The following is a 26,080-nucleotide window of genomic DNA, read 5'->3' as shown; positions in this document are numbered from 1 at the left end:
CTATCTGGGTGGCCAGCGCCGTGTTTCTCTGTGGACAGTGTACTCCCGCACCATCTGGTCCATCACATCCATGCCACACTTTGTGGTGTTGTAAAGGGTGACAGTGTTTGGCTTCCTTTTGGTGGTGTTATCAGTCTGAACCACGCTGTGCATGCTGCTAAGAATATAGACTGTCTTCTTCCGTTTGGCCGCATACGCCGTCAGCGTGGCAGCAGAGGTTGAAAACACCTAAGAAATAAGATAAATTGTTATTTCCATAGCACTTTTACACACAATGAAACACATAAACATAGAAGCACAAAAGACCTGCAGCCTACCTGAGTGGTGAATTCATTGTGATCTGTGTATCTAGCGGATTGAGGAATTTCCCGGCGAATCTTGTTGACTGTGCCGAGGACGGTGGTTTTCCGTCTAAGAAGTTTTTGCGCAAGTGAAAGCGATGTGAAGAAATTGTCCGTGGTAACATTTCTGCCCTTGTCTAGGAATGGTTCCATCAGCCTCATCACTACATTTTCAGACAGTCTCTCCCATTTGGGACGATTGGGGTCCTTGCCAAGATATGGGAGGACATTGCAAATGTACTTGGATTTTAGGTCGCAGGCCACCCAAAACTTGATCCCAAACTTGTCAGGTTTACTTGCAATATACTGCAGGAAACAGCACCGAGTCTTTGATGGGAAGAGCTGTTCATCAACGGTGATATGTAGACCAGGGTTGTAGCACGTGATGCAGTTGGTGACAAATGATCCCCACACACTGGAAATTGCAGCGAACTTATCAGTCTTTGCTCGATCACTGCGGGTGGACCTGTCATCAAAGCGTAGGTGTTGCATGATGTCTTGGAAGCGGTTACGCGGCATAGCTCCAATGATCTGTGGGTTTCCCAGGTTTGCTGACCAGCAGTCACGTAGTGATGGAACCCTAGCAACCCCCCGCAAGATGACAAATGAAATAAATGCCATTAGTTCAGGGAGGTCCATGAACCAATGAACATCCTCCGTTTGCTGTGCATGTTGAATAGTCCATTCTTGAATGCTATGAAGCATGTCAAGAGTGATGAAACACAGGAAGCTCTGAAGGCGGCTCAAGATACTTTTCCTGGCCTTAGCTGTTGGCTCTCCATCAGCAGTGTACGCCTCTATTGGGGTAAAAGGGAGACAGGTCCCCACCTGTTCTTCACGCCACACTGTGCCATCTTTCGCTGTCTCAGTCCCCAAACAAGCTCTCTTTTTAGGTTGAGAAGCAGTCTCCTCATCTGCAGTGTGAACAAATTCAAATTGTGAGCAATGGGAAGGTCAAACGAAATTGCAAATGCATGCATAGATACTAATTATAATTCCAGTATCTCCTCCTCTGTATCGGAATAATGTCTGAAATATCTTACTTACTACATCCACTTACTTGTTTGAAATGAAATAGGAAATGATATGAAATGAAATATCTTCCTAAATAAAGAGATACAACTAGAGTTAGGGTTACTAGCTCTTCAGGTTAGGTTTCATTTCATATTATTTCCTATTTCATTTCAAACAAGTAAGTGAAAAATACTAAAAAAGCAGGGCAGGATTAGGGTTAGCTAGTAACCCTAACTCTAGTTGTTCAAGAATGGACTATTCAACATGCACAGCAAACGGAGGATGTTCATTGGTTCATGGACCTCCCTGAACTAATGGCATTTATTTCATTTGTCATCTTGCGGGGGGTTGCTAGGGTTCCATCACTACGTGACTGCTGGTCAGCAAACCTGGGAAACCCACAGATCATTGGAGCTATGCCGCGTAACCGCTTCCAAGACATCATGCAACACCTACGCTTTGATGACAGGTCCACCCGCAGTGATCGAGCAAAGACTGATAAGTTCGCTGCAATTTCCAGTGTGTGGGGATCATTTGTCACCAACTGCATCACGTGCTACAACCCTGGTCTACATATCACCGTTGATGAACAGCTTTTCCCATCAAAGACTCGGTGCTGTTTCCTGCAGTGTATTGCAAGTAAACCTGACAAGTTTGGGATCAAGTTTTGGGTGGCCTGCGACCTAAAATCCAAGTACATTTGCAATGTCCTCCCATATCTTGGCAAGGACCCCAATCGTCCCAAATGGGAGAGACTGTCTGAAAATGTAGTGATGAGGCTGATGGAACCATTCCTAAACAAGGGCAGAAATGTTACCACGGACAATTTCTTCACATTGCTTTCACTTGTGCAAAAACTTCTTAGACGGAAAACCACCATCCTCAGCACAGTCAACAAGATTCGCCGGGAAATTCCTCAATCCGCTAGATACACAGATCGAAATGAATTCACCACTCAGGTAGGCTGCAGGTCTTTTGCGGTTCTATGTTCATGTGTTTCATTGTGTGTAAAAGTGCTATGGAAATAACAATTTATCTTATTTCTTAGGTGTTTTCAACCTCTGCTGCCACGCTGACGGCGTATGCGGCCAAACGGAAGAAGACAGTCTATATTCTTAGCAGCATGCACAGCGTGGTTCAGACTGATAACACCACCAAAAGGAAGCCAAACACTGTCACCCTTTACAACACCACAAAGTGTGGCGTGGATGTGATGGACCAGATGGTGCGGGAGTACACTGTCCACAGAGAAACACGGCGCTGGCCAGTTGCCATGTTCTATAACATGATTGACATGGCAGCACTGAATGCACTAGTGCTGTATCAAGCATGCACCGGGACGCAGGAAAGATGGGTGGACTTCCTGGTGCAGCTTGCAAAAGAGTTGGCTTACTGTCGTATAGCTGGGAAGAAGGCAAGGAAAGAACAGTTGCTTCGGACACAACCCTCCACACCTAGCCCTGAAAAAAGAGCCACGTGTCTGGTCAAACACAAATGCAAGAACAATCATGCCACTGTGCGATGCGTTCACTGCTACAGATACACATGTGGTAAATGCAGACTACAGATACCATGGCAGTGCCAGGATTGTGAGTGATTGCTGAAAATGTTAAAATGTACTCACTCACTTTTTATTGTTATTTGTAAATATGTGTACAAATGGTTGTTTTTTTGTTTTGTTTTTTTGTACTGTTTTATCTATAAATCTCAGCAACAAAGGAAATACACCCATGTGTGTTGATTTCTCCCTAAGGCAAACTGAAACACAAGTTTCCTTGTGGCTCAGGAAACTAACCACTCCAAGTGGTTCAGCATGGCCCCACCTTATTTACATAACAAAAGCAGCTGTTCACAGGTGATTAAGGATATTAGCTAAAAGCCTACCAGCCATTTGGCTCGACGGCGGGTTTTAAAGGTAGAAAAGCCAAATGGCTCTTCTCTGGGACTTCTAGTGTTAAAGAAATATAACAAAAGGAAAGACACCAACCTGAACTAAAATGATCCATGTAGCAAACAAAAACTGTTGTGAGCCGCCACCCTTATATCGCCTTTGGGCTTTTGGAGCCTTGACCTGACTTTTAAAAAATAATTGGAAAAAAGCACTATGCTGCTAAAAGACGAAAAATAGATATTTGCAAAATTCTGCCTAAATATGTATTTTACCACGTTAATGTGTGTGGCGGGGCGTGGTCTGCAGTGCCGCTGCAGGGGAGGCGGACGCACCTGAGCGGCACCAGCAATCACGCCTCGCCGCCTTAAAGTCTGTGCTCTCTCTGCTGTTGTGTTGTCGGGCTGTGAGCTGAAAAGTTACAGCTGGCTGTATGCGTACAGCAACCGTGTGTGAAAAGCGGTCAATAAAGAGATGCTGAAAAGCGTGTTCATGCAAACATCGTCGGGTCTGCCGTGATATGTTTACAATAATGGTAAATGGCCTGTATTTGTATAGCGCTTTACTAGTCCCTAAGGACCCCAAAGCGCTTTACACATCCAGTCATCCACCCATTCATGCACACTGGTGATGGCAAGCTACGTTGTAGCCACAGCCACCCTGGGGCGCACTGACAGAGGCGAGGCTGCCGGACACTGGCGCCACCGGGCCCTCTGACCACCACCAGTAGGCAACGGGTGAAGTGTCTTGCCCAAGGACACAACAACCGAGACTGTCCAAGCTGGGGCTCGAACCGGCAGTCTTCCGATTGCAAGGCGAGCTCCCAACTCTTGAGCCACGATCGCCCCATATAAGACTTATGGTCCCGAACTTTTGCGCACAGCGTCTGCAAATCGGGGCATTCATCTTCATGCAGGACTCTAAGCTGTCATCTGTGAGGCGTGAGCAGTGTTTGTTTTTAACATAGTTCACGGTGGAGAACAGCTGCCGACATAATGTGGATCCGAAGATCCATAATTGGCCTACCTGGGGTTGAAAGTCTCGATAAATGCACCGCGTTTCGGCGAGTATACCGGCTTAAGCGAGTGTGACGCTTATTTTGAGTGATGAAAAAAATAATAGAATATAATTTTATTTTTATATTTCAAAATCACAATAATCTTCCAATTTAGAACTACAAGTTAAAAAAAGAACTAAACACAAATAAAATACACTTCAGCTAAATACTTCTAATTTATTTTCCCAAACCACGCGGAGCCGCAAAATAAAGACTAAAGAGCCGCATGTGGCTCCGGAGCCGCGGGTTGCCGACCCCTGACCCTAAAGCCAAGAAGACCTTTTTGTGCTGTGCGTCTGTCACAGTGTACAAAGGAAGCCTACCTTACAAATTACAGAACTGAGACTTACCTTTATAAGTCTCAGTTGCAATTAAAAAACTCATTATCAGGCAAATTAACAGTGTCGTATATAGAAAAGTGCAAAGGATTCCTCAAAAGCTTGGTTAGATATAATATTTGTGGCAAGTAAGGTTTTGTTCACCTTTAGGGAGTTACTAACACTTGCTGACCACAAGATTGAAAACAAAACGAGGAAACATATTTGGAATAAACAGACAGGTAAAATAGCCGACGACTTAGCTCAGACCTTCAACTCTACACAAACTATCAGTACTGCATCTTCAAGAAAACAAAATTTTAAAATCTAAATATACATTTTGTAAAGGTACTGTATTGTTGCAGCTGATATTTACACAAATTATTTATTCAGCACAAATTAATATAATTGCAGTACATTATATATTTTTTCTACTCAAGTTACCCCGTTTTTTTAATGGTACAAACTCTGATACATTTAAAAGCATCTATATATTCAGTTTATTTACATCACAAGAAATTAAATGATAGAAAAGGAAAAAAAACACGACAAGCCAAAAGGGTGTAGTCAGAAGACAAAGCTTATATAACATCAATACAAAAATCAACATGTAAGGAAAATTAAATCAGCTACATGGTTATCCTTGGATTTAAATACAAATACTCATAGCAAAAGAACAAAAAGAAAGAAATAGGATGAGCTCTTCGTGTCTATACCATCATTACACTAAAATTTTATCACAAGTGTGGATAATTATGTTTTCTTTTTTTGTTTTTACATTTCTGTAGTTTCATTGTCCTGTACATTTTAATTTTGTCAGGAAAATGCACCCATATTTGCACAACATATGCACAATGACATTTTACACTGGTCCTAAATTTGGGGTTTTCAAAAATATATTTGCCTCTTAATTTGTATTTATTATCCTTTACTTTAAAAAGTGGTAATTCTCTAAATGATTTGTGCATAATTTGAATTATGTTATAATCACAAAAAACAAAAATTGTTGACATTCAGTTTATTTAATTAATAATTCCTTATGTCTGGCCAAAAATATTACCTGTCAATTGTTCTTCTGTAAACCATCTACACTCATGGTTTATATTGTGATCCAAGTGATTTTCAGGATAAATATTTACAGCGGTGCTGTCTATGCTCAGTGTATGTGCAATAAAGTTACAGAAAATGTAACGCGAATATGAACTATAATGTATATGTGGTTTGAATTCCCTTACTTTTTAAGAATAGTTTTATAGATAAATAGATAGAAGTGGAAACACCTGGGTAACAGGAAACACCTGAAACTAACTAAATTAACAAGGACAAGTGGACAGGTAAAGCAACATTTGAAACAAGACACAGAAGACAGCTACCAAAATAAAAGAGGACATCACTGCCTAACACAAAGGTAACACACAAAAGTGAGTAATCAGTGTAAACACTAACCAGAATACTAACAGAAATAAACAAGAAGTAAAATCAATAACTAAAGGTAAAGATAAAAAACAAAGAACTCAAGATATTGCGGAACTAGAAAATAAAATATGAACAACAAATAATAACAACAGAACCAAACATAAAAACAAATAATAACCATTAATTCAGAGTCTAAAAAACTCAGATTCTGGGTCCAAGATTCAGGACATGGCAATATAATTAAAAATGTGGCACTTATTAGTAAGTTCAAAACAATAGACATGGAAAGTGTTAAATCACACACATAAACAACATAAAGAATAATAAACATACACACTGATTCATAAAATCATTATTACCTTGAATTAAAAATAGATTTGTCTACAATATTTTAATAACAACATTCATTATTATTATTATTATTATTATTATTATTATTATTATTATTGTAATGGAACATATTTCAAAGAGCTAGTGTGATTTTACCAGTTCTCCTTTCAACATTTTCCCTACAGTAGTAATGGGATTTTTACATTTCTTTCTTTCTTTCTTTTCTTTTTTTACAGTTTAAATTAAGTGTGAAAATCAATGCCTCTGCTCTTGCTTAGCTGGAAGTGGCACAGTGTGCAGGGTCCTGTATGGTCTCTGAATTTAGTCTCTCTGAGAGTTCACAGTCGGTTTCGGGTGCTGTAAAGTCCAAAACACATTTTTAGACCACTAATCTTGAGGTGGATTTTATGTACAAAAAATATTTACTTGATACACTTCTCACACATTATATCAGAGAAAAATAAAAGAAGAAAATAAGTTACAAGTAACTTACGAGATGTAGGAGGTTGTTCTGAAACAAAAAGAAAAGAAAAATTTCTTAGTATGTATGTATAATACCAGTCTTAGGCTACGTCCACACGTACCCGGGTATTTTTGAAAACGCAGATTTTTCTATGCGTTTGCACCTTTCGTCCACACGTAAACGGCGTTTGCAGTCACTGAAAACGGAGATTTCTAAAAACGCCTGCCAGGGTGGATATTTTCGAAAACTCCGTTTTTGCATTTACGTGTGGACGAGAAAAACGGAGAAAACGTAGCGTCAAAGGTGTGCGCCTTTTTTGACGTCATACTGTGCGCCACGTTATTGTTTCGGTGAAATGAATTTCTACAATACTGTTACTGTTAATTGTACTCTCTGCAGTGTTTAAATGCTTACATATACACACACAGTTACTGTCCCTCCACACATACAACTCGGTTCTGCTTCTATGCAGTGTTGCCAACTCCTCAGTAAGGAAAATCGCTATTGGTTGTCCTAAAAGTCGCTAGAAGTCGCTAAATGACGTCATCACCTAATTTGCACAATTGGTCATGCTAATGTAATTGTAACCTATGTTGTTGGAGAGAGAAATAACATCGTGGAAGAGACATAAAGTGAGTAAAAAACGTCCTAAATGCATTTAGTTTATTTAGAACTACAAATTAAATTTCTTTTAGCAATTATTGTTTTTTTTAATGTCACAATTCCAACCCTGCTCCTTTACCCGGGCTTGGACTGGAAAAAGTGACCCGAAATAGGCACTCTGGTGGAGTTACTTTGTGTGTGTGTGTTTATAAGTAATTTTAAACCTTGTGATCCACAAAACAGCATAAGAGTAAAAGAGTAAGAGAAGAACTGACTGTGTTACAGCACCCGCTGCTTGTTGAGAGTAAAAGCGATACGCGCTTTCACGTCTTTTTCTAGCGACTTTTTTAACAAAAAAAGTTTTAGCGAGTTTTCAGACCCCCTAGCGACTTTTTTAAGAAAAAAAAGTCGCTAAATATAGCGACAAAGTCGCTAAGTTGGCAACACTGCTTCTATGCCCCATCTTTGTTTACTATTTCTTACCGAGGCTTCTAGACTTCTGATTGGCCAACATTTCTACACGGTTAGGAATATATCGCCACCTGTTGTTTTGGCATGTTCCTAGCAGCGTTTTCCTTCATTTCTGCGTTTACGTGTGGAGGGGATTATTTTTTTAAACGAAAACGGAAAATCTCCGTTTTCAAAAATACCCGTGTACGTGTGGACGTAGCCTTATTCTCCATACTAATATCACTCTATCTAACATTAAAAGTGATAACAACCATAACAAACCATATCTTTCTTATGTGATATACAACTTGTGAAGCAAACACTCTATCATGATGACAGGTTAATAATTATTGTAAAATAAACAGTCATAGAATCAGTATCACTTTTCTACCCTATGCATGTGGAGATAGTTTTACTGGGACTTTTACTATTGCTGTTTGTTGCTTCTGGTTTTAATGCACTACTAAATTTAGCTTCAGTTTTACAGTATGGACGGGTGTTTCAGTTCAGCTCCTTTAAGTCTATTACCTTTCTTCTTTTTGTAAACAGTAAATCCAATGGCACCAATGATGATGAGAACAAGAAGAACAATAACTGCAACAACAATGATAATGGTAGTCACTGTAGAGGACTGTTCTGCTCAGTAAAAAAATAAGCAAACAAAGACAACATGGGCAGATGAAGCAGGTTACAACTGAAATAGATCTTTCCTGTTCTATAACTTCTATAAATCATACTTATCATGAAATTTTAAATATAGTATAATCTATATGGAGGTGTACTGTTGTGTGCATATATAGCAATAATAACAGTAATGTGCAAGAGTCTTAAATCACCCCTTATTTCTTTATATTATGCTAGTAAAATGGGAAATGAGTGCAGCAATGTATTGAAACGTACAAACATACATGGAAATGTAAAAACAAAATCTGTGTACTCTAACATAGTTGAAAGTCAATATTTAGTACGATGACATTTATACTTCAACACAGAAAGGCACGCTGTGGAAGAAAGCCAGAAAATAATTATAACTAATGATTAAATCCAGGGAGGTCTATTAACACATAGTGAGTGAAAAAGATGACTGAAGAAGGAACACCCAGCGCATCATGGGAATCGCCCAGCAGCCTAGACCGATTGCAGCATAATGTAGGTAGGAATCAGGGTCGCCTATTCCAGCCCTAAGTATATGCTTTTTCAAAAAGGAAAGTTTTAAGCCTAAACTATCTACAGCCTAATGATAGTTTTTTTTAAGATAGTTTTTCCTCCACTTTTCCTCTAGTTTCTTCAAATTTCTTTATGAACACAGCACACCATGCCGAAATATGCCAAGTTTTCTGTTAAAAGCCCTTTGGGAATTACCTTGTTGGTGCAAAAAAAACCTTGCCTGTCAAACTGTTCTTTGGCATTTAGAATGGATTCAGGTAAAGACATGGGAAAAAATTATGTGTGTTTGTCACAGGCTGCTAGTTATAAAGTCCATAAAGATACAATATAAAATTTGGTTCTTCACACAGTTGTATGTCATTTGTGGATTACACAAAACTTTGCAACAACAGTGTTTAATCCCTTGAGTCATGTGCCTTTTTTACACTTGAATGATCCATATGGCAGAGCTGTCAATGTGTCAGTGGATTAATAAACAAAGGAAATGTCTCTCTGAAAATGGTCTGGTACAAGGACTGGAAAAAGCAGCCATTATCTCGCTCTCATGACTTAGATTTCACTCGCAAGTGCAACTTTACCAAATGTATTACAATCAGTATTAAGCACAACATTGCCACCATGCTGTGTTTCTCACCTTCATAACTTTTTTTACATGTTCCACAGTTGGTTCTGATCAGTGATGTCTCCAGTCCGATAACCACATCCTCCTTGATACCAGAGAGCTGAAACACACAGTCATACCTCCTCCAGTCTTCAGGTGTGACTGATGAAATGTTTAAGTCAATTTGTATTTGGAAGGTTCCATCTTGGTTAGGAAGCATCTCTCTGTGGACCACACGTTCATGGATCTCCTCTCTATCTTTCCTCCAGAACATCATGGCTCTATTGGGATAGAAACCTGTAGCATGGCAGCTGACTGGAGAGGAAGGAGTTTTCTGGAGCAGAGACACTGAGGGAAGAACTGGAGAGACAATTACTCTAATTTTACTTCAATTTTCAGGGAAATATATATGTATTTTTCAAATCCTTTTTTCAAATTTTAAATAACTATTAATACACCTTTAAACTGTACGCAAATTCTTACATGGGTGAAGAAATGAATTGTGCAAAGCCGTTTTCATTATGATAAAGAATGTGACTGTATTATTAGTGACGTAATGGGAGGTTTAAGCTGCTAGCCACTCATGGGCCTGTGATAATGAGCAGCAGCTAGATTATGTTTTGTTGTAAGAGGTAAAAAAAAAAATGACATGTACCAGAAATGTATTTTGACATTAGCTTTGATATGCAATTACCTAAAAATTATGATTTTTACAGTCTTTTTTTGACAATTATTAAAGCTATCTAGCTTCTTAAAAAATGATTCTGACAGTAATTTGCTATCACCTCCTTTCCAATAATCATATTTATTATATGATTATAATTATATTATATAAATACACATTTGAATCAGGGATGATTTTCAGTTGTTGAATGTGCTAAGTATTTTTTTTTGTGCTAAGTATTTACATTTACTCATGTACTGTATTTAAAACAGATTTGAAGTACTTTGCTTAAGTTTTTCAGTGCTGTGCAACTTAATATCAATACAGCGTGAAATTTAAACTTTGAACTTTTCTACAACTGATTCAGGGATTTATTCAATTCATTCTTACCTTTTACAATTTTCACACTTTTCCTACCAAGAGGAAAGTTAGAATTTGAGGATTCTGACATTTTCCTACTTCTCAAGATATGCAAATTAAAAGTCACCTTAGATTATTTTGCGAACATTGTTATTGAAAAGTTAATAATACAGCAAAAAAATAAGAATGTAAACCTACCTGTTCTATGCAGAACGCTTTTTGCATAGTTGAAAGATTTCTTCAACAAAATTGGGCAGTCATTTTTGTGATATGTCTTAAATTCCTCAGTTCTTGCTTTTTTTCCATTAAAATTTTCTTTGGCGATTTCAGCCTCTGGGGTTGAGGCAATCCATGTTTTTGTGTCTTTGTCAAATATAATGAAGTCTTCTCCATTGTAGCCAAATATAGTGAAACTGTGAATTCCTCCTGTCTCATCATCCCATTCACAGCCTGTAATCTGCTGGATAACATGAAAACCTGGGAGCAAGAGAAAAAGAGACCATGTGAGCTGTGAACTTATTTCTCAGTGCAGAAAAGCACTTAATTTATGTGAACATTTAAAATGATTGCTGCAAAATTTTAGCTTCATATATCAAATACTTTTCAACATATACTACTACTACTACTACTTCCGGCGCCCCCCGTGTGCGGCAGCCTGTTACAGCAGCTCTGCTCATTCTGAGTTTCTTTCTTTCTTATCTTTTTCTTCTCGTAATTTTTTATAACTAACGTATCAGTAATTAGTCTCTGCAACCATGTTCTACCGTTTTGTGCTAGTTCTGGTCATTTTTCTTAGTTTTTTTCTACTTTTTTCACCAGTGTCTGGGGACCCAGAGCAGGGATCCTTTGTTTACAGTAAGGATCAGCTGTTAGCGCTGCGTCCCACAGCGGTACTGCCGGCGGACAGACCCAACATTCCCAGCGAGCTGAGGAGGAAAAGACGGGGGTGTCGTGCTGGGAAGGAGCGCCGTCGCCCGAGAAGGAGACGTTATCGACCATCTCTTCCTTCTGTAATTATTGGAAATGTAAGATCTTTGCCCAATAAGATGGATGAACTCACGTCGCTAACCTGGTCACAGAGGGAGTACCGGCAATGTAGCATCATGATGCTAACGGAGTCGTGGCTAACACCGCTAACTCCGGACACGAGCGTGACACTACCGGGATTCCAGCTGCTGCGAGCGGACAGGACGAGAGACAGCGGTAAGAGGAAAGGAGGGGGACTGGCAGTGTTTGTGAATGACAGATGGTGTAACCCTGGGCACATCACTGTGAAAGAACAACTCTGCAGCAGAGACATTGAGCTGTTAGCCGTTAGCATGCGTCCGTACTACCTGCCCCGGGAATTCTCGCATGTTATCGCGATAACAGCTTATGTTCCCCCCTCGGCCAACGCGGATGCAGCCTGTGACACTCTCCACTCAGTGGTCAGCAGACTGCAAACACAATCTCCGAGAGCCCTTCTCATAATATCAGGGGACTTCAATCATGCCTCACTGGACTCCACACTGCCCACCTTCACGCAGTATGTGACCTGCCCAACCAGAGACAATAAAACACTGGACTTACTGTATGCCAATGCAGAAGAGGCATACAGTTCATCACCTCTCCCTCCCCTGGGCAGATCTGATCATAACCTGGTGCACCTTGTCCCTGTGTATGAGCCCTTAGTGCGCAGGGAGCCACCAGCCACCCGCACAGTGCAGAGATGGTCGGAGGAGAGCTAGGAGGCTCTTAAGGATTGTTTTGAGTCCACTGTGTGGGAGGTGATCTGTGACGACCACGGAGAGGACATCAACAGCCTTACTACATGCATTACTGACTATATTAATTTCTGTGTGGATAACACCGTACCTACCAGGACTGTACGGTGTTTCTCCAACAACAAACCTTGGATTACTCCAGAAATTAAAGCTGTCCTCAAGCAGAAGAGGAGGGCCTTCAAATCCAAAGACAAAGAGGAGTTGAAAAGGGTGCAGAGAGAGTTGAGGGGACTGATAAGGAATGGGAAGGATAGCTACAGGCAAAAGATGGAGAACCAGCTTCAGCAAAATAACGTTGGTGAAGTCTGGAGAGGCCTCAGAACCATCTCAGGCCACAAACATCAGAACTCTCTGCCTGGGAGGGATGTGAGGTGGGCAAATGAACTGAATCATTTCTTCAACAGATTTGATTCAGCCATGAGGCAGTCTCCAACATCGGCTGCAGACTCACTCACCCCCACTGCTGCTGTTCAACCTCAGACACTTCACACCTCCTCTATTCACCCTGCTCACTCCTCCCAACCCCCAACAACAGCATCCAATACACACTCAATACAAGGCTCCAGCCTGTCTCTCTCAACCACCCAGGTTAGGAGGGAACTGAGGAGGATTAAAGCCAAGAAGGCAGCGGGTCCAGATGGCATCAGCTCGAGGGTCGTCAGGTCCTGCGCGGACCAACTGTGCGGGGTGATGGAGCACCTCTTCAACCTGAGCCTGAGGCTGGGAAGAGTCCCACAGCTCTGGAAAACCTCCTGTGTTGTACCAGTGCCAAAGACTTCACGCCCCAAGGACCTCAACAGCTACAGGCCAGTGGCTCTGACATCCCACCTGATGAAGACCCTGGAGCGGTTGGTCTTGGCTCAGCTTCGGCGCCTTATGAGCTCATCACTGGACCCACTTCAGTTTGCCTACCAGCCTGGCATTGGAGCGGATGATGCCGTCATTCACCTCCTACATCGTTCCCTCGCTCACCTGGAGACCGCTGGGAGCACTGTGAGAATCATGTTCTTTGATTTCTCCAGTGCCTTCAACACTATTCTTCCCTCGGTTCTGAAGGACAAGCTGGAGAACTCAGGAGTGGACCATCACCTCACTACCTGGATTTTGGACTACCTCACCGACCGACCACAGTATGTGAGGACTCAGGGCTGTGTGTCGGACAGGGTCGTCTGCAGTACGGGGGCCCCACAGGGAACGGTTCTGGCTCCGTTCCTCTTCACCATCTACACTGCAGACTTCTCCCACAACTCCACCCAGTGCTTCCTGCAGAAGTTCTCTGATGACTCTGCAATAGTCGGCCTCATCACTGATGGGGACGACAAGGAGTACAGAGGACTGACTCAGAACTTTGTGGACTGGTGCCAGCTGAACTACCTCCAGATCAATGCCAGTAAAACCAAGGAGCTGGTGGTAGACTTCCGCAGGCACAAACATCCTCCACTGCAACCACTGAACATCCAAGGTATGGACATTGAGGCTGTGGACAGCTACAGGTACCTTGGTGTTCATCTGAACAACAAACTGGACTGGACTCATAACTGAGACGCCCTCTACAGGAAAGGGCAGAGCAGGCTGTACCTGCTGCGGAGACTCAGGTCGTTTGGAGTGGAGGGCCCACTCCTGAAGACCTTCTATGACTCTGTGGTGGCCTCAGCCATCTTCTATGGTGTGGTCTGCTGGGGTGGCAGCATCTCTGCTGGGGACAGGAAGAGACTGAACAGGCTGATCCGAAGGGCCAGCTCTGTTCTAGGATGCCCTCTGGACCCAGTGGAGGTGGTGAGTGACAGGAGAATGGTGGCTAAGCTGTCATCCCTGTTGGACAACATCTCCCACCCCATGCATGAGACTGTGACAGCACTGAGCAGCTCCTTCAGTGGGAGACTGCGGCACCCACGGTGTGGGACGGAGAGATTTCGCAGGTCTTTCCTCCCCACTGCTGTCAGACTCCACAACAAAGACTTTAACTGATCAAACACACACATCCACACATGTGCAATAACACTAATGTGCAATAATCTTTTCTGGCATCGTTGTATTTTTTACTCAGTTGTATATAGCATTTGTATTCTATTTTTATCTTATTGTATATTTTATTCTATTTATTCTACTGTATATAGTATTTATTTTATTCTATTCTGTACAGTTGTGTACTGTATTTATTCTCATTTTATTTTATTCTAATTTTTGCTTCATAACTTTTGCACTGTCCACTTCCTGCTGTGACAAAACAAATTTCCCACATGTGGGACTAATAAAGGTTATCTTATCTTATCTTATCTTATTTTTCTTGAGAAATGGTCCATCAGCCAACTTTCAGTTTGAACATAATTATCTCCAATACTATTACAGATAGTAATAGACAAAAATGCCTTAGTATTGGCTAGTTAAAATATGAGATGTCCAGCACTCCTGCAAAGACCCATATTTGAGCATCAAATCTTCGTCTTTATGTCTTAAAGACATAAAGACCTGGATGACCGCTAATTTTCTGCTTCTTAATTCAGATAAAACTGAGGTTATTGTACTCGGCCCTGAAAATCTTAGAAATATGGTATCTAACCAGATTCTTGGATGGCATTACCTTGGCCTCCAGTAACACTGTGAGGAACCTTGGAGTCATTTTTGACCAAGACATGTCCTTCAATGCACATATTAAACAAATATGTAAGACTGCTTTTTTTCCATTTGTGCAACATCTCTGAAACTAGAAAGATTTGCATTTCCTGCGAAAATGCTGTGTGGATGCCTTAACGCTGAAGCTGTCTGCTGAAAATAGCTGAAGAAGATGAAAAGTTGCAAAAAGTTGTATGGTGGTGAAGAAACTGAAAATTCTGCTGAAAACAAGTGAAAAAGGAGAGATTTTTGCTTAAAAGTGGTGAAAAGCAAAAAATTCTACTGAAAAGGGGTAAAGACGGAGAAATTTTTCTGAAAAGTGATGAAAAAAAATTGTTGCCCTGAGCAGGATTCGAACCTGACACTCCTGGTCTCAAGGCGGCTACTTATCTCACTGAGCCAAACTCATTCACACAAAGAAGAGGTATGTGAAAGTAGTAAGAGTTTAAAAATTAGTAAGTTGAATGAGGATTTGAAGGGTCTCCCCATTGAAATACATGGGAAATTTTTGTTGAAAAAAGTTGAATAATTTTAAAAATATAAATGTTATAAATGAGAAAAAATACAAGCAGTCATGTCCAAAAGAAGAGGAATCTAACGGTGTTTGAATGGTTTTTCTAAGTTGAACGGTGTTGAAGGAGATAGATGCCAAAAAACGTACGGAATAGATAAAACGGAATAATAAAGATTAGAAGAACAATACTGTGAATGCTTTTCAAGCATTCACACTAATTAATCTCTCGCTCTCTTCAACAACTCTTTTGTCCCGTCTCTCTCCAGTCTCCCCCAACCAGTTATGGCAGATATAGGGTCCTCACTGAGCCTGGTTCTGCTGGAGGTATCTTCCTGTTATAAGGGAGTATATCCTTCCCACAGCCACTAAAGTGCTTGCTCATAGAAGGTCATATGATGTTGGGGTTTTCTCTGTATTATTGTAGGGTTTAACTTACAATATAAATCGCCTTGAGGCAACTTTAGTTGTGATTTGGCACTGTATAAATAAAATTGAAATGAATTGAATTGAAAGCTGAAAAATTGAAAGCTGAAGGTATTGTCTCTCATTCTACTTTCAAATATCCTAGGAACCACAAGTGTACAAAAGGCCATCCAGTCGGCCGCAGTTATTACAGATCCACATCTACAGAGGAAAAATATTAGCATACAGCTGTGAGTCCACCAGTCAGCAGCAAGTCAACACATTCTCTACACCAATCAGAAGACACAGTTCCATCTCCCCCTCAGGTAGATTCCTTGACACAAAGAGTTCAACGGAGCTGCTTCCGGGGACAGTCAGCAAAGATTTACTTCAGGTGACTGTTGTTGTGATTTGGCGCTGTATAAATAAATTTGAATTCAATTTAATTAAATTCAAATTTGGAGGTGGCGGGGGCATGTGGTAATAAGCCCATTTTGAAAATGTAAGAAGTATAAAGTACAGATATATGTATTTTTTTAAATGTAGGGGGTTAAAGTAAAACGTTTTCAGAAAAATAAGAATTCAACTTACCTACAGTGAAAAAGTATTTGTACTTTGTATTGTCAGAGATGGGAAGTAGCAAAGAAAGAAGAGAAAACCCAGCAATCAAGAGCAAGCACTTTGGCGACACTGAGAAGGAAAACTTAACAGAAAGAAACCTCCAGCCGAACCAGGTTCAGAGAGGGCAGCCATCTGCCACAACGACTTGGGGGTGAGGAAGACAAAGGAGATTAAGAATAATTATTCTGTGCTCCATTCACACTGAATGAAAAGAATGTTGGAAAACAAGCTTTAAATACTTTATTTTGGACTTTAATGTTAAAATAACAACGGCCCAGGACGACGCCGATGAAAGTTACAAATGATGAAGTTGCTGATGATTGAGGAATAAAAGTTGAAACAGGACAGCAGCCATGTATAGCCAGCCCAGTCCACTAAATACTGAAACATGATGCATTGCATGAGCTGCAAAACATGAAAGACAGGGTGGACCTTCAATGAGGGTAGAAGGCGTAAATGATAAGTGACCCCATTGATTCTGGTGACAACTTTGTACGGCCAGTAAATCTAGGAGTGAGCTTCTTGGACTCTATATGGAGCTCCTGGTGTTTCGTGGCGAGCCAGACCCAGTGCCCTAGAAGAAATGAACGTCCCAGGAGTGGTTGGTGGTGATGTTGTTTGAAATATTGGGCATTCGATCAGGAAAATGGCAGCGCCTTGATCCAGGCCAACCAACATCTGTGTACAAACAGTTGTGCTGCAGATTCTTCTACCTCTTTCTCCTGGTGGTCAAAAATAGGGGTATAAATTAAGGGAAGGGAGGCCCTGTAGAGCAACTAGGTGTACTGCCTTGGAGAATTGGTCAGTGGTAAGGATGGTGTCAAGACCATCAACTGATGGAAGACCAGTGACAAAATTAAGTCAGACATGGGAACATCTGGGAACAGGTAGGGGCTGAAGATCCCCTGCAGATGGTTGTGTGGAGAACTTGGCCTAGCCCATTAGAGCCCAGACCCATTTTTATTGTCAGGAAAACTTTGGGAGAGTCAAAGTTGGAACTTTAACAGGAACTTTCCTCAATGTGTAAAGAGGCGGTGACACATGTGTGACCCTGGGTTCTTATGGGTTAAGTGCAGATGTCACAAGCAGAAACAAACTCACGGAGGTCTCATGGAGGGCCACCAGGGGGAATGTCAGAGCAGATGGAGGGTATGTTTGGCCCAGGATGACCCGAAAGCAAGGAGGAGTGTGCCCAGACCAAAGCCTCTTGACAGCACAGGGAGGGATTGTAAAGGCAACCAGCAGGAATTTGAAGAAGTGCTGGTTTTAGCACTTGTTCAAACTGGCTGGAAGGGCAGTTCAATGGGGTCTAACAAGGGCCAGCCACAAGGGGTGCCACAAACCAATGGGCAGGCAAGGACTCTGGGTCCAAAGAGGAGGTGTAGTGAAAAAACTAGTGTTCTTGGAACCAGCACTGAGATGAAAGTTGTAGCACCAAAGAAAAATAAATACATAACCTACTAGTGGTTCACATGCGTAAATCCAATGCATTGATAGCGGTCTTGAGACTTCTTGGAAAAAAACAAAATAAACCAAAACAAACACAATAAAAATCTGTCCCGATACATTTGCATGTAAATAAATAAACCATAAACCATCAGAGGTGTGAAAATGACTGTATGGTGTGTGGAGAAGATGACGCTCAGGGGTAAACTGAAAAAAGAGAGTTGAAATTAACAGCAAAACCTTTGTTAATGAAAAAAAGTAATTTGGAACGCAACGAAAAACTAAATTAAAAAAGCTATGAGAATTAGGACAAACTATTACTTGTACAAATGACATTCGTGGATACATTTAAAAGGTTTGCATTTTTTTATCTGAAAAAAACCCCACAAGATACAGAAAGGTTTTGTTGGCTTTATTGCCTGTTGATGAAGCGCAGAAGCATGACAAATCGTACCAAGCTAAAATGAGTGTTCATGATTTTGTTGCTGCTACTCATAAATAGCTAACTGACGATCAGGGCTGCTCAGCCATTGTGCTTGATGATATTGAACAAAAGATGTCATGTCCATTTGCAGCAGAGGGTTTATGCTGGCCCAATGGATCAGCAACAGCCGAAAAGTGCTGCAAAGTATCCCAGGAGAACTTAGATCTCAGACCTTGTGTGAGCTGAACTTGGACAAAGATAAGCTACGTGTGGACAGTGCGCTAGGCTTGCAGTGGTGTACTGACACAGACAATTTCAAGTCAAGTCAAAAACCTTTTATGATCCATTTATGATCCGCTGGGATTCCTAGCACCTCTCATACTCCCTGCCAAGCTGCTAATACAAGATGTATGCAGCATGAAATGTGGCTGGGATGATCCTATACTTCCAGCTTTCCAAGAACAGTGGAACAATTGGCTGAGAGACCTAGAAAAATTGGCAGATTTCCAAGTCAACAGGTGCATCAAGCCTGAAGGGTTTGGAAAAGTGGTTGGCATGCAATTGCTCCATTTACCTGATGTTAGTGGGAATGGTTATGGTACAGCTACATACATCAGATGCAAAACAAAAATAAAATGGTTCACATTTCATTCCTATTTGGCAAAGCCAGAGTGGCTCCACTTAAACCTGTTACTATTCTCCGCTTAGAACTCAAAGCTTCTGTTGTTGGTGTCAGATTGGATACGAGGCTTCAATCAGAGCTTCGGTTGTCATTGGAGAAAGCCTGCTTTTGGACAGACAGCACATCAGTTCTGAAGTACATAAGAAATGAAGACAAAACATTTCAAAGCTTTGTTGCTAATAGGATAGCTACAATCAGAGATAGCGGTGTTTGGGAGCGCCTGATACGAATGGTCAGAAAGGTTCTTCACTCAGTGCTCTGTCAGCAAATTTTGGATAATTAAGGATTTAACACTGGTCTCTGTGAACAGCCCGTTCTCACTCCCGAGGCGTAACATCCCGACGTTTTGTCACGTCCCGCGGCGTTCCTGAGGAACGCGAAAGGTGACCTTCCACGTTGTTATGGTACGCGGCGGGTTCCAGCCCTGTATTGCAGCCCTAAACCTAACCTTATCCCTAAACCTAACCATAACCGTATCCCTAAACCTAAACCTAACCTTATCCCTAAACCTAACCATAACCTTATTCCTAACCTTAACCAGCACTTTAATGACGTGAAATAGTGTTTTCCCAAGCGATTTTAAGGGAAAAAGCGAAGATGTGTAGATTGAGTCCAAACGGTTCTCATGTGTCCGCAGTTTTCCGATGTCGTCACGTAGGAACGCGTTGGGTGCCCGAAAACGTAATATGTTGACGATTTGTCACCTAGCGTAAAATGTTACGCTTTGGGAGTGAGAACGTGTTGCTGTGAAGCTGAGGCAATGATCATCCCATCACAAAGCTATCAGAAGACCCAAATGACCTAGAAGCATTAAGACCCAATCAACATGCTCCTCATGAAAGGAAAACAAGCTCTCCCACCAGGACTTTTTGACAAAAAAGATCTGTATGCCAGAAGAAGGTGGAAACAAATCCAATACATTTCTCTGGAAACACTGGATTCAAGAATATGTATCATTGCTACAGGAATAAAAGAAATGCATCAAAAGGAAAAAGTGTTTTGTGCCTAGAGATGTTGCCCTGATCACGGACTCCACAAAACCTCGGGGTTCTTGGGTACATGGAAAAATTATAAAACCGTTTTCAGATAAGAAAGGGCTGGTACATGTAGTTCGCCTTTAAACAAAAACAAATGTTATTGAAAGACTCATAACAAACGTTATTGGATAGCCTCAGCCTGCAGGTGCATGGGATCCTTGGTTAAAAACTACTGGAATCAGCAGCAGAGCTGCAGATCTCTGGGGCTAGAAGTGTTTAAAGACATCAGAAGCAAGACAAGGTTGACACATGACTCGCCGATCAATCTTGAGGGCAAGGGGGAATGAAGTTCTTTTTTAACTCCTCCACAAATTGGGCATAATCAGTACAGGCTGGAGGCTTAACATTAGAGAAAGCTGCTGCCCACTCTTGGGCACGGCCAGATAAAAGAGAGGTTAACATTATAACCTTAGCACGGGACATGGACTACTTAGAAGGCTAAAATTCAGACATCATATCCAGAGTGGCAAGTAACCTACTGGTCCGACCGGTGTCCTAACCACAGATTTGGAAAGGATTCGGTGTTATGAATGCACTGAAAGTGCAACCAGGATGGGAGAGTGAAAAGTGAGACAGCACTTAAGATCCTGAGGTGGCAGAAGGCATGAGTGGATCTTCCTTTGAAAGCCAATCCCCGTGGTCACCTGACCATTACCTGACAACTGCAAACTCTCAGCCAGACTCAACACTCATGCACACTCTGAGATGAATGGATAGATGGATGGAATATCAATCATAACAAATGTTACAACACTCCAAATAGTCAACTAAAGTAGGAGTCTATGGCTATGATAGCAGCTATATGGGCACCGTGGAGTTTTAAGCCTTGTTGATAATGTTACAGTTGCAGTACATGTTACAATTCAATTACAGTGGGAAACCTAATGTAATATATGTAATATATTTAATTAAAAAGCAACCAGCAGGTTGTGTTTAATTGCTTTGTAACCATTTTTAATGAATGGCACAACTGGTGAGTGAATTTGTATATGTGTAGAACATATATTTACCAAATGTTGAGATATTGGTTAATTAAATATTTTTTAATATTGTTAAAAGGTCAGCTGAATATAGAGCATAAATATAAGGTTGATCATTAATATAACAGTAAAAGATTGCAGCAATTTATTGCTAAACACTTGAAGAACGCTGACAAAGAAGTGGGAACTTTTCTTTTTTTCTTTTTTTTTTTTATACAGATCTTACAAATGATAACAATCTTTGCTGGTACTAAGAAATTTGTCTACTCTGATTCCATTTACCCAGAAGTAATGTTCATTATTTAGTGTGTCTTTTGTTAAACTGTTGTACAAAATAAGTTTCTTACTTCAATTTATCGTCAAACTCAGCAGGAAAACATCGTATCAATCACATACCTCCAGTTTGCTGCTGAAAGAAACTCTTAGTATCTTCTGCGAGTCTGTACTGATAAAGTGGAGCATTTTGCATGTAGTTTTCCCATGTGTCTAGATCCTCCTTCTTCATTTCCTTTAACCAGTGTTGTCTGGGTTCCACCGTTTTCATGTTGGTGTCATAGTAAGCCATCAGGACATTGTCAAGATTTAAAATTACCAAATATTCAGGGGCATTTGGGAGTCCAGAAGATATCATGAAATTACATATCAAGGAGTGTATAACTGTAGGCCAAACAGAAGACACGAACACACACACACAAAGAAAGCGAGACAGAGACTGGTACTTCCTACTTTATGTCAAAATATTTAAATTACATTTAATATTATACCTATTTCCTAATTAATATGCTTATTATATGATAATCTTACCTGCAGATGCAGTGTGACAGAAGAAGAGTATCATTAGTTCTTTCAACATGTTCAGACAGATGGAGTTGAACTGAAGAAGTGAGAGAGAGTTGGGTGGTTTTACGTGTTTGTTCAGTTTAAAAATAATTCTACCCCTACAGTAAGGAAACATGCAAAACAGTGTCCAAACCTTTGTATTTTAGCTTTATTTATGTCTTACACAGCATCCCAACTCTTTAGCTAACTTAATAACTTTAGCTAAAGTGAATAGTTTGTCTAATTCATTAGTGCAGCATTACTGGATCACCTCCGTTTGAAGTGATATGATATGTGACTATCACTGTGTTTAACTATCGTAATAATTCTTAGGGTACTGAGTGCATGCTTAATTAGTTGGGGTTTTTTAAACATACTGCTCCATTGCTATGTTTGACAGGCTGAAGTTGTCGGGTCACCTCCTAAATCGACCATCTTTTACAGGTGTTTTGTGCCAGAAATGGAGTGTTACTCTGGATGGCATTACCTTGGCCTCCAGTAACACTGTGAGAAACCTTGGAGTCATTTTTGACCAGGACATGTCCTTCAACGCACATATTAAACAAATATGTAAGACTGCTTTCTTCCATTTGCGCAACATCTCTAAAATTAGAAATATCCTGTCTCAGAGTGATGCTGAAAAACTAGTTCATGCATTTATTACTTCCAGGCTGGACTACTGTAATTCACTATTATCAGGATGTCCTAAAAACTCGCTGAAAAGCCTTCAGCTAATCCAAAATGCTGCAGCAAGAGTACTGACAGGGACTAGAAAGAGAGAGCATATTTCTCCTGTTTTGGCTTCCCTTCATTGGCTTCCTGTTAAATCCAGAATTGAATTCAAAATCCTGCTCCTCACATACAAGGTCTTAAATAATCAGGCCCCATCTTATCTTAATGACCTTGTAGTACCATATCACCCTATTAGAGCACTTCGCTCTTGCACTGCAGGCCTACTTGTTGTTCCTAGAGTATTTAAAAGTAGAATGGGAGGCAGAGCCTTCAGTTTTCAGGCCCCTCTTCTGTGGAACCAACTTCCAGTTTGGATTCGGGAGACAGACACTATCTCTACTTTCAAGATTAGGCTTAAAACTTTCCTTTTTGCTAAAGCATATAGTTAGGGCTGGACCAGGTGACCCTGAATCCTCCCTTAGTTATGCTGCAATAGACGTAGGCTGCCGGGGATTCCCATGATGCATTGAGTTTTTCCCTTCCAGTCACCTTTCTCACTCACTATGTGCTAATAGACCTCTCTGCATCGAATCATATCTGTTATTAATCTCTGTCTCTCTTCCACAGCATGTCTTTCATCCTGTTTTCCTTCTTTCACCCCAACCGGTCGCAGCAGATGGCCGCCCCTCCCTGAGCCTGGTTCTGCCGGAGGTTTCTTCCTGTTAAAAGGGAGTTTTTCCTTCCCACTGTCGCCAAAGTGCTTGCTCATAGGGGGTCATATGATTGTTGGGTTTTTCTCTGTATTTATTATTGTGCTATCTACTGTACAATATAAAGCGCCTTGAGGCGACTTTTGTTGTGATTTGGCGCTATATAAATAAAATTGAATTGAATTGAATTGAATTGAATTGAAGATACTGAATCTCTACGCCTTGCCATTGATCCCTCTTGTGCCTTCATCTAGACAAGAGACATCAACTTAACCACTCTCACATGCTCTGTACCTACATCACGTTCCCTGAGTAGGTAGTGACGCAGGTGGTGGCTGGACGGACTCTCCAGAGCCACTAGCAGACATGAGGGAGTGCTGGAACGGATCTCCAGAGCCCACAGCGGACACGAGGGAGTGCTTGAGTGGGCCCCCAGTGGGAACAGGTGGCATGTGGGAGCCGTGACTGGCAGTGCAGATGGCAGTGTGGAAACCACAGGTGCCCTAGCAGGGGGCTGAACAGGTGGTTGAGCAGGTGGCTGAACAGAGCTCACAGCAGGCTCCAGCTGTGAATGACTCTCACCTGCTCTCCTCCTGGGAACAGGAATGGATGCTGGGCCTGACCAGCCATCCCCACTCGTGAAACAGGGACTAGTTGGGTCCTGCTGCCCTTACTCTGGGAACCAGTGTTAAGCCCCAAAGCACCGTACCAGGGTGGACTGCAGTTTAACTCTCCGTAGTGTCAAGCCTTTTATGAAAATATCAACATGTGTAGCATCCACAGAAGCCTCAGAATCTCAGCGAAATGCTCACATAAACCTTTTCTACAACCACCAAACACAGCAAAAACAAGCCACAAGTAAAAGAGCAGTTACATATTTGCGCAACAGTCCACTTAACACAAACAACGAAGCCCCGAACTCAGCCCACTTCATGTCACCCGGTAAACAATGGAAAATTTAGGTCCTTTTGCTACATTTGCCAGATCTTCTACTAAGAATCTTGGGGTAACTTGACTCAGCTCTGACTTTGGACGCTCATGTTAAATCTTTGGTCCTCTCCTGTTTTTATCATTTAAGAAACATTGCTAAGCTGAGTCCCATTGTGTCATTACATTACATAAACAAGTAAACAAAGAATTACAATAGTCCAAACGAGATGAAACAAATGCATGTATGATCATTGCCAGTAATGCCTCCTTGGAACGTCTACAGGGTGTTCAGAATGCTGCTGCAAGGCTTTTGACTAAGTCCTCCAAGTGCTCTCATGTTACACCCATGCTAATCCAGGTGCATTGGCTCCCCATTAAATTCAGAATCCACTTTAAGATTATGGCTCTGCATGGACAAGCACCAACATACATCAGAGATCTCTTACATCCATACATCCCCAGCAGGTCCCTGAGGTCCTGTGATCAGGGCTTTCTGGTTGTCCAGCACACGAGGCTGAAAACAATAGGTGATAGAGCTTTTGTAACTGTGGCTCCCAGAAAAAAAAAAGTAATCTTTATGGTCCAAAAAATATGGTAACTTATCTTTCTTGTAGAACTGTGCTCCAAATAAGAACTTTGTGTTGACAAGATTGTTAGTTGTTCATTTACAAATCAATACTGTCTTCATGGACAGAATTTTTTTTTTTTAAAGTGAACATGTAAAGCTGCGGTGTTAAGCGATGCGGTTGAAAAATTTGGGTGCACCTAACTTTGGTGCTGGTGCACCTGAGAAAAAGCCTTTTTTCTTAGTCGCACTAGTGCAACTGTGGCAAAAAGTTAGTCTAGAGCCCTGAAATGGTGTCAAATATGTGCCAAATTTGGATGCAATGCACAACACCTGAATATTTATTTGTTAAAAGTGCAGTCATTTTTCACTATTTTACTTCAGAAGCATAAATCTTTTCACAGATGATGTTATGTGTTGATTAGTAATTTTCTGGATTAAAATATGAACTAAAGAATATTTTTAAAGGGGTTATATGCTGAAAAAAAAATAAATCAGGCGAGGAGTAAATCTACTTACTGAGGCTGGAACACAGAAAAAAGTCACTTTTACATAGTAACTGTCATGGAAACGAAGGTGAAAAGAGGATCCAGGCGTGGTTCTCTTCAAAGGCAAAACAGTGTGTTTATTTACAGTGAGAAAAACAGGTCCAACAGGTCCAAGTCCAACAATTCAATAAATGAGTGCAGTTTACAAACAGTGCTTGTCCTTTGCTCCCCGTGGGCTCCGTGCTGAGACTCCGTGCGTGCGTGTGCTCCCCAACTCTCCTCTCCACCCGACTCTCCAGGAGAAAGAAGTAATTCCACAAAAGGTCCACAATTAGCGAGCTCACTAGCCGAATATCAGAATGCACACTTCTCACGCAGACTCTACCAGTTTGGAGTAATAATCCCACGTCGACTGTCACCGTGAGCCCAGGTTAAATACCTCCGACCAGCAGAGAAGGTTGATTGACAACAGCTGGTCAAGTGATCAGACGCAGGTGGGTAGGCGACAGCGAGGAGCGACCTCCGTTGACCTCCGTTGACGAAGGCAGTCAGGTTCCGCCTTCCCCACGGCGCGCACTTCCATAAACATGGCTTCGTGGGCAGGGGAGAGAGAGAGAAACAAACAAACATACACACACAGAATCAAGCAAGGTCGTCCAGGGAGGACCCTCCAACCGTGACAGTAACATCTGCTGTAATATTTACACCTCTGATGGAATCTCACAAGTGTTAATCTGGGTGTC

At 41.4% G+C, this 26,080-nt stretch overlaps 1 protein-coding gene and 1 long non-coding RNA gene across 2 annotated transcripts; both read right to left on the bottom strand.

Moving 5' to 3' along the window:
- Positions 1-26,080, bottom strand: LOC109204792 (uncharacterized). Its single transcript, XM_025897739.1, has 8 exons — positions 25,548-26,080; positions 25,369-25,452; positions 21,958-22,027; positions 21,550-21,810; positions 10,870-11,148; positions 9,681-10,007; positions 318-1,255; positions 1-228 (listed from the first exon to the last, which is right to left on the bottom strand). The coding sequence occupies exons 3-8, from the start codon at positions 22,004-22,006 to the stop codon at positions 1-3; spliced, it is 2,082 nt and encodes a 693-aa protein (XP_025753524.1). The 5' UTR covers positions 22,007-22,027; positions 25,369-25,452; positions 25,548-26,080.
- LOC112842032 (uncharacterized) lies at positions 6,477-9,669 on the bottom strand. The gene is made up of 3 exons (XR_003213607.1): positions 8,408-9,669; positions 6,857-6,874; positions 6,477-6,720 (listed from the first exon to the last, which is right to left on the bottom strand). It is a non-coding gene; the product is annotated as an uncharacterized LOC112842032 (long non-coding RNA).

The sequence above is a fragment of the Oreochromis niloticus genome, linkage group LG13 (genome assembly GCF_001858045.2).
Source record: "Oreochromis niloticus isolate F11D_XX linkage group LG13, O_niloticus_UMD_NMBU, whole genome shotgun sequence".
In the NCBI taxonomy this organism is placed as follows: Eukaryota; Metazoa; Chordata; class Actinopteri; order Cichliformes; family Cichlidae; genus Oreochromis; species Oreochromis niloticus.
This window is presented reverse-complemented; position numbering and strand designations above follow the sequence as displayed.